The sequence below is a fragment of the Mobula birostris genome, chromosome 25 (genome assembly GCF_030028105.1).
Source record: "Mobula birostris isolate sMobBir1 chromosome 25, sMobBir1.hap1, whole genome shotgun sequence".
Lineage (NCBI taxonomy): Eukaryota > Metazoa > Chordata > Chondrichthyes > Myliobatiformes > Myliobatidae > Mobula > Mobula birostris.
The window spans coordinates 62,321,898-62,334,947 of NC_092394.1; the positions used below are offsets into that span (position 1 = coordinate 62,321,898).

General features: G+C 49.3%; 1 protein-coding gene across 8 annotated transcripts in view; it reads left to right on the forward strand.

Moving 5' to 3' along the window:
- The window catches only part of depdc5 (DEP domain containing 5, GATOR1 subcomplex subunit), a 234,001-nt gene that overhangs the window by 103,838 nt on the left and 117,113 nt on the right, over positions 1–13,050 (forward strand). For 6 of the 8 annotated variants that reach the window (XM_072243711.1, XM_072243716.1, XM_072243712.1 and 3 more), the window contains exons 22-24: positions 5,553–5,688; positions 7,139–7,233; positions 12,873–12,929. In XM_072243711.1, the coding sequence (XP_072099812.1) occupies positions 5,553–5,688; positions 7,139–7,233; positions 12,873–12,929 (288 nt within the window). The remainder of the gene's footprint in view (positions 1–5,552; positions 5,689–7,138; positions 7,234–12,872; positions 12,930–13,050) is intronic. The other 2 variants (XM_072243715.1, XM_072243717.1) reach the window with 1 other exon arrangement.

Below are 13,050 nucleotides of genomic sequence, written 5' to 3' on the forward strand. Positions count from 1 at the left end.
AAATGCATCAGGCTTGTTTAGATGTTCTTTTGCAAAGTTCTGATGCTGAATTTTGTGGTGAGGACACAGGAAACGTTTTCTTCTGATGACTCTTCCATGAAGGTCATATTTGTGCAGGTGTCGCTGAACATTAGGACAGTGCAGCACCACTCCAGAGTCAGCTAAATCTTCCTGAAGGTCTTTTGCGGTCAAACAGAGGTCTTGATTTGCCTTTCTAGCAATCCTATGAGCAGTTTTCTTGGAAAGTTTTCTTGGTCTTCCAGACCTCATCTTGACCTCCACCGATCCTGTTAACTGCCATTTCTTAATTACATTACGAACTGAGGAAACGGCTACCTGAAAACGCTTTGCTATCTTCTTATAGCCTTTTCCTGCTTTGTGGGCATCATTTATTTTAATTTTCAGAGTGCCAGGCAGCTGCTTAGAGGAGCCCATGGTTGCTGATTGTTGGGACGAGGTTTAAGGAGTCAGGGTATTTATAAAGCTTTGAAATTTGCATCACCTGGCCTTTCCTAACAATGACTGTGAACAAGCCATAGCCCTAACAAGCTAATTAAGGTCTGAGACCTTGGTAAAAGTTATCTGCGTGCTCAAGTCTCTTGGGGTGCCCAAAATTTTGCATGGTGCTCCTTTCCTTTTTTCACTCTAAAATTGTACAAAACAAAAATAATACACTAATCTTGCTTAAAATGTTGAAAAGAATGTTTCATCTTTAATTTTATGACTTTTGGAGATCAGTTCATCTTCTACTCACTTAACTATTCACAGTAACAGAAACTTTGACCGGGGTGCCCAAATATTTGCATGCCACTGTATAAAGAAGGCAAGACAGAAGCTCATTAGGAGTCTGAGAAAATTTGGTTAGTCACCCAAAGACACTTAAACTTCTACAGATGTACTGCAGAGAGCATCCTGACAGGCTGCATTCGCTGTCTGGTATGGGGGGGTGGGTGGTGGTGACTACTGCACAGGATTGAAAACAGCTGCAGAAAGTTGTAAAATTAGTCAGCTCCATCTTGGGTACTAGCCTCCAAGGCATCTTCAAGGAGTGGTGCCTCAGAAAGGTCAGTGTTCATTATTCATGTCAAGTCCAGTCAAGTTTATTGTCATTTCAACCATAAGCTGCTCGTACAGTACACGGTAAAAACAAAAGAACGTTCCTCCAGGATCCTGGTGCTACATGAAACAACACAAAACTACGCTAGACTAAGGATCCCCAGCACCCAGGGCATGCCCTCTTCTCATTGTTACCATCAGGAAAGGAGGTACTGAAGCCTGAAGGCACACACTCAGCGATTCAGGAACAGTGTCTTCCCCTCTGCTGTCCGATTCCTAAATGGACATTTAACTCATGGACACTACCTCACTTTTATTATTTCTGTTTTTGCACTATTTTAAACTTAACTAATTAATGTGCGTAAATATACTTTAATTGATCTACTTATTTTTTTTCTATATTATTGTGTATTTTATGTACTGCTGCCGCGAAATTAACAAATTTCACAACATATGCCAGTGATATTACACCTGATTCTGAGTCGTGAAGTCTGTTGATCTGCACCCCCTCTGGTGGCTGGGGTTTAAGCTCCCTGTAGATCTGGAAGTTGAAGCCCAAAAGTCAAACTTGTGATTAGTGAATCTAGATGCTGGTCTAGAATCTAGAGGGCAAATTTGAAGGTCATGGTCCAGAGCCAGTGAGTCTGGAAGGTCAAAGACTGAAGGTAGAGCCCCAAAGGAATCATGAAGACCCAGGTCACAAGGGTTGGAGATCCTTGCGGCTCTGGAAGTTGAAGTCCAAAAAGTAACCAGTGATTAATGAGTCCTGGGATCTAGGCCCAAAGGTTGCCGAATCCTAGGACAAGGTCTGAAGTTAGAGGCCCAATGTCTGAGAGTCTGGGGCCAAAAACAAGCCTGGAGGTGGCCTATTCTGAGGCTGGAGGTCTGTCTGTGTTGGTGAGTGGATGGTAAAAGGCCTTGTTATGCTGATGTTGTCGCTCATTGTTTTGTTCTGCTGAATCTCGTGTGCATGCTTTGTTGGTGCTGCACGTGTGGGCTGTCCCCAGCAGATCCTTAGGTGTGTTGGTTGTTAATGCAAATGGTGCATTTTACTTTATGTCTCAATGCACGTGTGATAAATAATTCTGGGAATCTGATAAATCTGACATTCAGTGGTATCTGTGGAAAGAGAAACTGAGTAAAGACTTCAAGTTGAAGACATCAAAGATCAGGGTTTAATCTCCTGCTGAAACTCCTCATGCCCATCCCAAGAGAGAAAACACACAAAATGCTGGAGGAACTCAGCAAGTCAGGCAGCATCTATGGAAAGAGGACAGTCCACTCAAAACAGTGACTATTTATTCCCTTCCAAACTCTCTTGCTGAGTTTCTCCAGCATTTTGTGTGTGTTGCTCAAGATGCTCAACATCTGCAAAATCTCCTGACCAGATTAAATATGTTAGTTCAGGTCACGGAGAAGCTGGGGGAGCATGATGGATGGTTAAAGTGCCTTGATTATTCCACTCCCCTCACTCACCGGCTTACCACCCTCTGAGCCTCATTCCATCCATTGCTCTGACCATGGTTCAAATGAAGAATCTTTGATGTGAAACAGTAACTGTTTCTCCCTCAATCTCTCTCTGGCTATCCATCTCATAGGATGATGATGGTTCCTTTCAGTCAGTTAATGAGGCGGGATACCCCACTCCTCAGAAAGGAACAGCGTGTACGTGAATGGATTTTAGGTGAGTAGGGGGTTGTACAGGTCCAGACCCACCCTCTCAACATCCCCTCCCAGATCCAGCACCATGGTGGCGTCCAAGACGACTGGGGAAAGTTCTTTTGCAGTGAATGGCCAGACCAAGCTTCGTTGCAAGGGATGCCCTTTCCGAGCTTCAAGGCAAGTGTTTGCTAGATGGCCATTGACCCTACGCGAGGGTTCATCCACCCTTTGACAGGTCTTGTTTTTCGTCCTGCAGGGTCCCTCGCCACCCTCCTCACCAGGAAAGCCTGGTGGGGGAGCTGGTTTAGTCGCCGACCACCCGACCATGCAACAGGTAGTAGTGGGTTACATGGTACCAGTAACGCTCAGACGAGTGACCTGACATTCTCCCTCAATAGATGCTGCCTGATCTACTGAGTTTTTCCAGCATGTTCTGTTTTTAATTGTTGGAGACTCAACCTTCAGACTGTGAGGCAAGGGATCTTAGTATCACACCACGCCACCCTTGTAAATTAAAAGCTGCATCTTTCTGTGTGTGTATGATTTCCTTTCAATGATCAAGGATCCAGGATTAACCTTATTCACCATACATGTTCAGTATTAGGAATTTGCTGCTGTATGTTCGTCAGAACACGACATACAACAAAAAAGTGACAACATTCAATAATTATAAAGAGTTACATAAAAATAATGTTAGCGATTAAAGTACAGATATGGAATAAAACGTGCATAAATACACAAATACCAACATGTATTTACAATGTAAACTGCATTAATAAATGTGGTAAGGTGTTTAGAATGCAGTGACAGAGGTAATAGATGGAGGGGGTAGGGGTGGGCAAACCGCAATGATTGATTGGATTAACTGCCTGGAGAAGAAAGTTTTTGTTTTAATAGTCCTATAACGTACTCCGGAAGGGAGCTTTTGGAAAAGGCAATTTGCAGGGTGGGTGGTGTCCACAATGACTTTTCCTGCCCACTTCCTTGTTCTGGACACATACAAGTCCTATAGTGATGGTGGGCTGCAGCCAATTGTAAACACAAAATACTCTGCAGTTGCTGGGGTCAAAGCAACACTCACAACACGCTGCAGGAACTCAGCAGGTCGGGCAGTATCTGTGGAAATGATCAGTGAACGTTTCGGGCTGGAACCCTTCATCAGGACTGAAGAGGGGAGGGGCAGAGACCCTATAAAGAAGGTGGGGGGAGGGTGGGAAGGAGAGGGCTTGTAGGTTCCAGGTGAAAAACCAGTAAGGGGAAAGATAAGGGGGTGGGGGAAGGGAGGCAGGGAGGTGACAGGCAAGAAAGGAAAAGAAAGAATGGGAGAATACACAATGGGTAGTAGAAGGAGGCGGAACCATGAGGGAGGTGATAGGCAGCTGGGGGAGGGGGTAGAGTGAAATAGCGATAGGAAAGGGAGGGGGAGGGAATTACCAGAAGTTGGAAAATTCTGTGTTCATACCAAGGGGCTGGAGACTACCTTGACAGTATATGAGGTGTTGCTCCTCCAACCTGAGTTTAGCCTCATCATGGCAGTAGAGGAGGCCATGTATGGACATATCCAAATGGGAATGTGAAGCAGAGCTGAAGTGGGTGGCAACCAGGAGATCCTGTCTGTTGTAGCGGACGGAGCAGAGGTGCTCGATGAAGCGGTCCCCCAATCTGCGTCGGGTTTCACCGATGCCACCACCAAGCACACCTTTCCCTCTCCACCCCTCTTCGCTTTCCGCAGGGATCGGTTCCTCTGCGATCCACACGTCCCTCCCCACGGATCTCCCACCCGGCACTTATCCCTGTAAGCGTAAGTGCTACACCTGTCACTACACCTCCTCTCTTGCCACCATTCAGGGCCCCAATCAGTCTTTCCAGGTGAGACAACACTTCACTTGTGAGTCTGTTGGGGTCATCTATTGCATCCAGTGCTCCTGGTGCCGCCTCCTCTACATCGGTGAAACCCGACGCAGATTGGGGGACCGCTTCATCAAGCACCTTCGCTCTGTCCGCCACAACAGACAGGATCTCTCGGTTGCCACCCACTTCAACTCTGCTTCATATTCCCATTCGGATATGTCCATACATGGCCTCCTCTACTGCCATGATGAGGCTAAACTCAGGTTGGAGGAGCAACACCTCATATACAGTCAAGGTAGTCTCCAGCCCCTTGGTATGAACATAGAATTCTCCAACTTCTGGTAATTCCCTTCCCCTATCCCTATTTCACTCTGCCTCCTCCCCCAGCTGCCTATCACCTCCCTCATGGTTCCGTCTCTTTCTACTACCTATTATGTTTTCTCCTTTCTTCACCTTTCCTGCCTATCACCTCCCTGCTTCCCTTCTCCCACCCCTTTATCTTTCCCCTTACTGGTTTTTCACCTGGAACCTACCAGCCTTCTCCTTCCCACCCTCCCCCCACCTTCTTTATAGGGCCTCTGCCCCTTCCCTCTTCAGTCCTGACGAAGGGTTCCAGTCCGAAATGTTGACTGATCATTTCCACAGGTACTGCCCGACCTGCTGAGTTCCTCCAACATGTTGTGAGGATGCAGCCAATGACCTTTTCTGCTGACCTGCCAGTGTGCTGTAGTTTTCATATATTGTGAGGGGCTGCTGCACCAAACCAGATGTTAGTGACTGATGTGAGGATACTCTCTGTGGTGGCAGTGTAGAATTGCACCAGGATGTTCAGGGGAAGATGGAATTTTACAAATTGCCTCTGCCAAATTATGTCCTCTGCCAAAGCTTTTTGTTAATTGTGGAGAAATGGCTTTCCCACAAGAGGTTGGCCAGGCCACAGTGGAACTGAGTGTGATTGCAGTCCCCTGATTTTTCCTTTGCAGGTCCTTCGGGGGAAGCCATACAGATCCACCACCAGACCCAGCAGCACATGGCAGAGCTTCAGGGTAGTGGTGCCCATGATGCCACACACACCTCGGCGGAGCTGCTGGAGCTGGCCTACCATGAAGCCATGGGCAGGTGGGTACCTGAGGCCACAGGCACACCGTAGGGTCCCAACCTGCTGATGTATTAGGTACACCACAAGATCCTAGTGTGCAGGCATCACGATCCTTTCCTACCCTCTGACTTGAATGTCAGCAATCAGCCAGGACCCTTAACAGGGTGGTACCTGCTGGCTCTGCACAAGAGCCAGGGCTGTGGCAAAAACAGTCACAACATGACTCTGGATCTCCTGTCGATTCTGTTCTCCCCCACTTTCATCCTCTTAAGCTACAGTCTTCCAATCTCTCTCTGCCTGTCTGTTCAATCTCTGCCTGTCTCTGTATTCTGTCTATATTCTTCTAATCTCTCTCTGTATTCAATGACAATGTCATTTATAACTGTTACATCACCTCTTCTCCCCACTCCCTCGGCCCATCTTGCCTACCTCCACCTCCTTTCCCTGCTGTATGCCGCCTCAACTGCCTACCCCACAAGTCTTCATATGCTTGTAGTCCTCAGCATTCAATATTTTTCCCTTCCTCGTAACCGCCGACAGCTGAGAGAAAGCCTCCCCACTCTCCCCTCCTCCACCGACCCTCTCTCTCCCCCCCCCTTACCACCGGCCCTCTCTTCCCCCCTTCCTACACACCACCGTCCATTTCTCCCCCCCTCCCACTCCCCACCGGCGCTCTCTTACCCACACCTTCCCACCCCCATCAGCACTCTCTTACAGCCCCCCACCCCCACCGGCCCTCTCGTTAACACCCCCCTCCACCCCACCAGCACTTTCTTACCCCCCGCCCCCACCCCACACCCCCACCGGCGCTCTCTTAACCTACTGATCTGTACATCTTTAGACTTTGGGAGGAATCTGGAGCACCTGGGGGGAAACCCATGCAGTCAAGGGGGAGAATGTACAGCTGGTGGTGGGAATTGAACTCGGGTATTGTGTGACACTAATCACTGTATCTTTGTGCTGCTTTGTGAGCATTCCAAGCCCAGTGTGGACATTGGTAAGTATTTTCTCAGTCTGGTCACTGGTCACTCCACTCTCCCATGCACTCTGGCATCCTACAGCATGGAAGCAGGGCCTCTGGCCCAGTTCATTCAAGCTGACTGTATTGCCCAACAAGCTAGTCCAATAGTCCCCTGAACCTCTCCTGTCCATATTGTTACTAAAATGGATTTTAAATATTGTAGCTGTGCCCATCCCAACCACCATTTCTGGCAGCTTATTCCAAAATGCACCACATGAAGAAGGTGCCCCAGACATCCCTTTCCAATCCTTCACCTCCGATCTGAAACCTCTGCCCTTTTTGTACTTAGCATCCCCCTGGGAAAATGTGCACATGCTTTCACCGTGCCTGTACCCCTCATTGTCAGCTCACCCATCAGCTCCTCCATTGCAGGAAGTGTGTTAGGGGATACGATGGCTGAGCATCCCACCTGCTTTTCCTGATGTGATTCTACTTCCTCTTGCTTCCAGGCGGAGCATGGTCCGGCAGGCAGCCGATAACTTGTCTTTCCTCGGTCCAGGAGCAGATGAGTTTGCCAGTAGCCCAGCCAGCAGTCACAGTGCAGGTGAGGGCTCACTCTCCTGTCACTCTGCTTGTTCAACAAGCTCTTTTTTTATTTCATCATCAGTCGATATTGTGATGTTCAACTCTGACTACAAATATGACTAGTTGTCTGTTACAACGAGCCTCGCAGTGCCTATTATACATGCCAGAGCAGAGTGCATCACACAGTGGTACATGGGTCGGAACAGGGTGCGTTAACACTGTGGTGCACAGGTCGGATCTGTGTGCGTTAACATTGTGGTACACGGGTTGGATCTGCATGCATTAACACTGTGGTACACGGGTCGGAACAGTGTGTGTTAACACTGGTACACGGGTCGGAACTGTGTTTATTTACACTATGGTACATGGGTTGGATCAGCTTGCGTTAACACTGTGGTGCACAAGTCGGAACCATGTTTGTTAACACTGTGGTACACGGGTCAGAACAGTGTTCGTTAACACTGTGGTACACGGGTCAGAACCGTGTTCGTTAACACTCTGGTACATGGATCAGAACAGTGTTCGTCAACACTGTGGTATGTGGGCCAGAACAGTGGGTGTCAACACTGGGGTACAGGGGCCGGAAAAGTGTTTGTCAACACTGCGGTACAGGGACCGGAACAGTGTGTGTCAACACTGCAGTACGCGGGTTGGAACAGTGTGCGTCAACATTGTGGTACACGGGTCAGAACAGTGTGCGTTAACACTATGGTACACGGGTCAGAACCGTGTTCGTTAACAGTGCGGTACACGGGTCAGAACAGTGTGCGTTAACACTCTGGTACACGGGTCAGAACACTGTTCGTCAACACTGTGGTACACGGGTCAGAACTGTGTTCGTTCACACTCTGGTACACGGGCCAGAACAGTGTTCGTTAACACTCTGGTACACGGGTCAGAACCGTGTTCGTTAACACTGTGGTACATCGGTCAGAACCGTGTTCGTTAACACTTGGGTACATGGGTCGGAACCGTGTTCGTTAACACTCTGCTACACGGGTCGGAACCGTGTTCGTTAACACTCTGCTGCACGGGTTGGAACCGTGTTCGTTAACACTGCGGTACAGGGGTCAGAACCGTGTTCGTTAACACTTGGGTACATGGGTCGGAACTGTGTTCGTTAACACTGCGTTACACGGGCCGGAACAGTGTTCGTCAACACTGCGGTACAGGGGTCGGAACAGTGTTCATTAACACTCTGGTACAGGGGTTAGAACAGTGTTCGTTAACACTGCGGTACACGGGTCACAACCATGTTCGTTAACACTGTGGTACACGGGTCAGAACCGTGTTCGTTAACACTCTGGTACAGGGATCAGAACAGTGTTCGTTAACATTCTGGTACACGGGTTAGAACAGTGTTCGTCAACACTGCGGTACAGGGACCGGAACAGTGTGTGTCAACACTGCGGTACGCGGGTTGGAACAGTGTACGTCAACACTGCGGTACGGGGGTCAGAAACGTGTTCGTTAACACTCTGGTACACGGGTCAGAACCATGTTCGTTAACACTCTGGTACACGGGTCGGAACTGTGTTCGTTAACACTCTGGTACACGGATCAGAACAGTGTTCGTCAACACTGTGGTACGTGGACCAGAACAGTGTGTGTCAACACTGGGGTACAGGGGCCGGAACAGTGTTTGTCAACACTGGGGTACAGGGGCCGGAACAGTGTTTGTCAACACTGTGGTACAGGGGCCGGAACAGTGTTTGTCAACACTGCGGTACACGGGTTGGAACAGTGTGCGACAACATTGTGGTACACGGGTCGGAACAGTGTTCGTTAACACTCTGGTACAGGGGTCAGAAACGTGTTCGTTAACACTCTGGTACAGGGGTCAGAACAGTGTTCGTCAACGCTGTGGTAAACAGGTCAGAACCGTGTTCGTTAACACTCTGGTACACGGGTCAGAACCGTGTTCGTTAACACTCTGGTACATGGGTCAGAACCGTGTTCGTTAACACTCTAGTACACGGGCCAGAACCGTGTTCGTTAACACTGTGGTACATCGGTCAGAACCGTGTTCGTTAACACTCAGGTACATCGGTCAGAACCGTGTTTGTTAACACTCTGCTACACGGGTCGGAACCGTGTTCGTTAACACTCTGCTAGACAGGTCGGAACCGTGTTCGTTAACACTGCGGTACAGGGGTCAGAACCGTGTTCGTTAACACTCTGGTACAGGGGTCAGAACCGTGTTCGTTAACACTCTAGTACAGGGGTTAGAACAGTGTTCGTTAACACTGCGGTACCCGGGTCAGAACTGTGTTCGTTAACACTGCGGTATACGGGTCAGAACAGTGTTCGTTAACACTGTGGTACACGGGTCAGAACAGTGTTCGTTAACACTCTGGTTCACAGATCAGAACAGTGTTCGTCAACACTGTGGTACGTGGGCCAGAACAGTGTGTGTCAACATTGGGGTGCAGGGGCCGGAACAGTGTTTGTCAACACTGCGGTACAGGGGCCGGAACAGTGTGTGTCAACACTGCGGTACGCGGGTTGGAACAGTGTGCGTCAACACTGCTGTACGGGGGTCGGAACCGTGTTCGTTAACACTGCGGTACAGGGGTCAGAACCGTGTTCGTTAACACTCTGGTACACGGGTCGGATCCATGTTCGTTAACACCACAGTACACGGGCCGGAACAGTGTTCGTTAACACTCTAGTACAGGGGTTAGAACAGTGTTCGTTAACACTGCGGTACCCGGGTCAGAACCGTGTTCGTTAACACTGCGGTACAGGGGTCAGAACAGTGTTCGTTAACACTCTGGTTCACAGATCAGAACAGTGTTCGTCAACACTGTGGTACGTGGGCCAGAACAGTGTGTGTCAACATTGGGGTACAGGGGCCGGAACAGTGTTTGTCAACACTGCGGTACAGGGGCCGGAACAGTGTGTGTCAACACTGCTGTACGGGGGTCAGAACCGTGTTCGTTAACACTCTGGTACACGGGTTGGAACCGTGTTCGTTAACACTCTGGTACACGGGTCAGAACCGTGTTCGTTAACACTCTGCTACACGGGTGGGAACCATGTTCGTTAACACTGCGGTACAGGGGTCAGAACCGTGTTCGTTAACACTCTGGTACACGGGCCAGAACACTGTTCGTTAACACTCTGGTACATGGGTCAGAACCGTGTTCGTTAACACTGTGGTACATTGGTCAGAACCGTGTTCGTTAACACTCTGGTACACGGGCCAGAACACTGTTCGTTAACACTCTGGTACATGGGTCAGAACCGTGTTCGTTAACACTGCGGTACAGGGGTCAGGACCGTGTTCGTTAAAACTCTGGTACACGGGTCGATCCATGTTCGTTAAAACTGCAGTACACGGGCCGGAACAGTGTTCGTTAACACTCTAGTACACGGCTCAGAACCGTGTTCGTTAACACTGCGGTACACGAGTCAGAACCGTGTTCGTTAACACTGCGGTACACGAGTCAGAACAGTGTTCGTTAACACTGCGGTATACGGGTCAGAACCGTATTCATTAACACTGCGGTATACGGGTCAGAGCAGTGTTGGTTAACACTGTGGTTCACAGATCAGAACAGTGTTCGTCAACACTGTGGTACGTGGGCCAGAACAGTGTGTGTCAACACTGCAGTACAGGGGCCGGAACAGTGTTCGTCAACACTGCGGTACAGGGGTCAGAACAGTGTTCATCAACACTGTGGTACGTGGGCCAGAACAGTGTGTGTCAAAACTGTGGTACAGGGGCCGGAACAGTGTGTGTCAACAGTGCGGTACAGGGGCCGGAGCAGTGTTCGTTAGCACTCTGGTACACGGGCCGGAACAGTGTTCGTCAACACTTGGTACACGGGTCAGAACAGTGTGCACTAACATTCTGGTACACGGCTCAGAACAGTGTTCGTCAACACTGTGGTCCTACGGGTCAGAACCGTGTTCGTCAACACTGTGGTCCACGGGTCAGAACCGTGTTCGTCAACACTGTGGTCCACGGGTCAGAACCGTGTTCGTTAACACTCTGGTATACGGGTCGGAACAGTGTTCGTTAGCACTCTGGTACACGGATCAGAACAGTGTTCGTTAACACTGTGGTACGTGGGCCAGAACAGTGTGTGTCAACATTGGGGTACAGGGGCCGGAACAGTGTTTGTCAACACTGTGGTACAGGGGCCGGAACAGTGTGTGTCAACACTGCTGTACGGGGGTCAGAATCGTGTTCGTTAACACTCTGGTACACGGGTTGGAACCGTGTTCGTTAACACTCTGGTACACGGGTCAGAACCGTGTTCGTTAATACTCTGGTACACGGGCCAGAACACTGTTCGTTAACACTCTGGTACACGGGTCAGAACCGTGTTCGTTAACACTGTGGTACATCGGTCAGAACCGTGTTCGTTAACACTCTGCTACACGGGTGGGAACCATGTTCGTTAACACTGCGGTACAGGGGCCGGAGCAGTGTTCGTTAGCACTCTGGTACACGGGCCGGAACAGTGTTCGTCAACACTGCAGTACAGGGGTCGGAACAGTGTTCGTCAACACTGTGGTACAGGGGTCGGAACAGTGTTCGTTAACACTTTGGTACAGGGGTCAGAACAGTGTTCGTCAACACTGTGGTACGTGGGCCAGAACAGTGTGTGTCAAAACTGTGGTACAGGGGCTGGAACAGTGTGTGTCAACTCTGCAGTACAGGGGCCGGAACAGTGTTCATCAACAGTGCGGTACAGGGGCCGGAGCAGTGTGTGTCAACACTGTGGTACAGGGGCCAGAACAGTGTGTGTCAACACTGCAGTACGCGGGTTGGAACACTTTGTGTCAACACTTGGTACACGGGTCAGAACAGTGTGCACTAACATTCTGGTACACGGCTCAGAACAGTGTTCGTCAACACTGTGGTCCTACGGGTCAGAACCGTGTTCGTCAACACTGTGGTCCACGGGTCAGAACCGTGTTCGTCAACACTGTGGTCCACGGGTCAGAACCGTGTTCGTTAACACTCTGGTATACGGGTCGGAACAGTGTTCGTTAGCACTCTGGTACACGGATCAGAACAGTGTTCGTTAACACTGCGGTACAGGGGCCGGAAAGTGTGTGTCAACACTGTGGTACAGGGACCGGAACAGTGTTCATTAACACTCTGGTACAGGGGTCAGAACAGTGTTCGTTAACACTCTGGTACACGGGCCGGAACAATGTTTGTCAACACTGCGGTACAGGGGTCGGAACAGTGTTCGTTAACACTCTGGTACGGGGTCAAAACAGTGTTCGTTAACACTCTGGTACACAGGTCAGAACAGTGTGCATCAACATTGTGGTGCATGGGTCAGGAGATTGGTTTATTATTGTCATGTGTACTGAGATGTAGTAAAAATAACTCCAATTTGCGTGCCATCTAGGCAATGTCATGCATTTGTTCACCGAGGTAGATAAAAACATATAAATGTGATATAAAGTGATGAGTATTTTGGAAGGTAAGGGTTTATGCAAGGTATATAGTCCTTGTACGGTTGCTTTGTCCAGACATCTGATGACTGAGAAGTGCTTCCTTGCTGAGGTTCTTGCACTTTGTTGATGCCTCAAAATGCAGCTTGCTGATAAAAATACTCCTTGCTGATGCCTAAAAATGCAGCACCTCTCATCGGAGAATGGCTTATCACAAAGTCACTGTTCTTGTTGCAGGAACCCCTCTGAACCAGGTGTCATCCCAAGAGAGCTCCTCAACTGGCCGTGATCCAAGTGAGTCAGGAATAAGACAGAGCCATATGTGGAGGGACACGTGGGAAATGATGCGAATCTGGGGGGGAAGAAAAGGATGTAGAATTGTCCCAAATTGGGCCAATGTCAGATTTTGTCTATT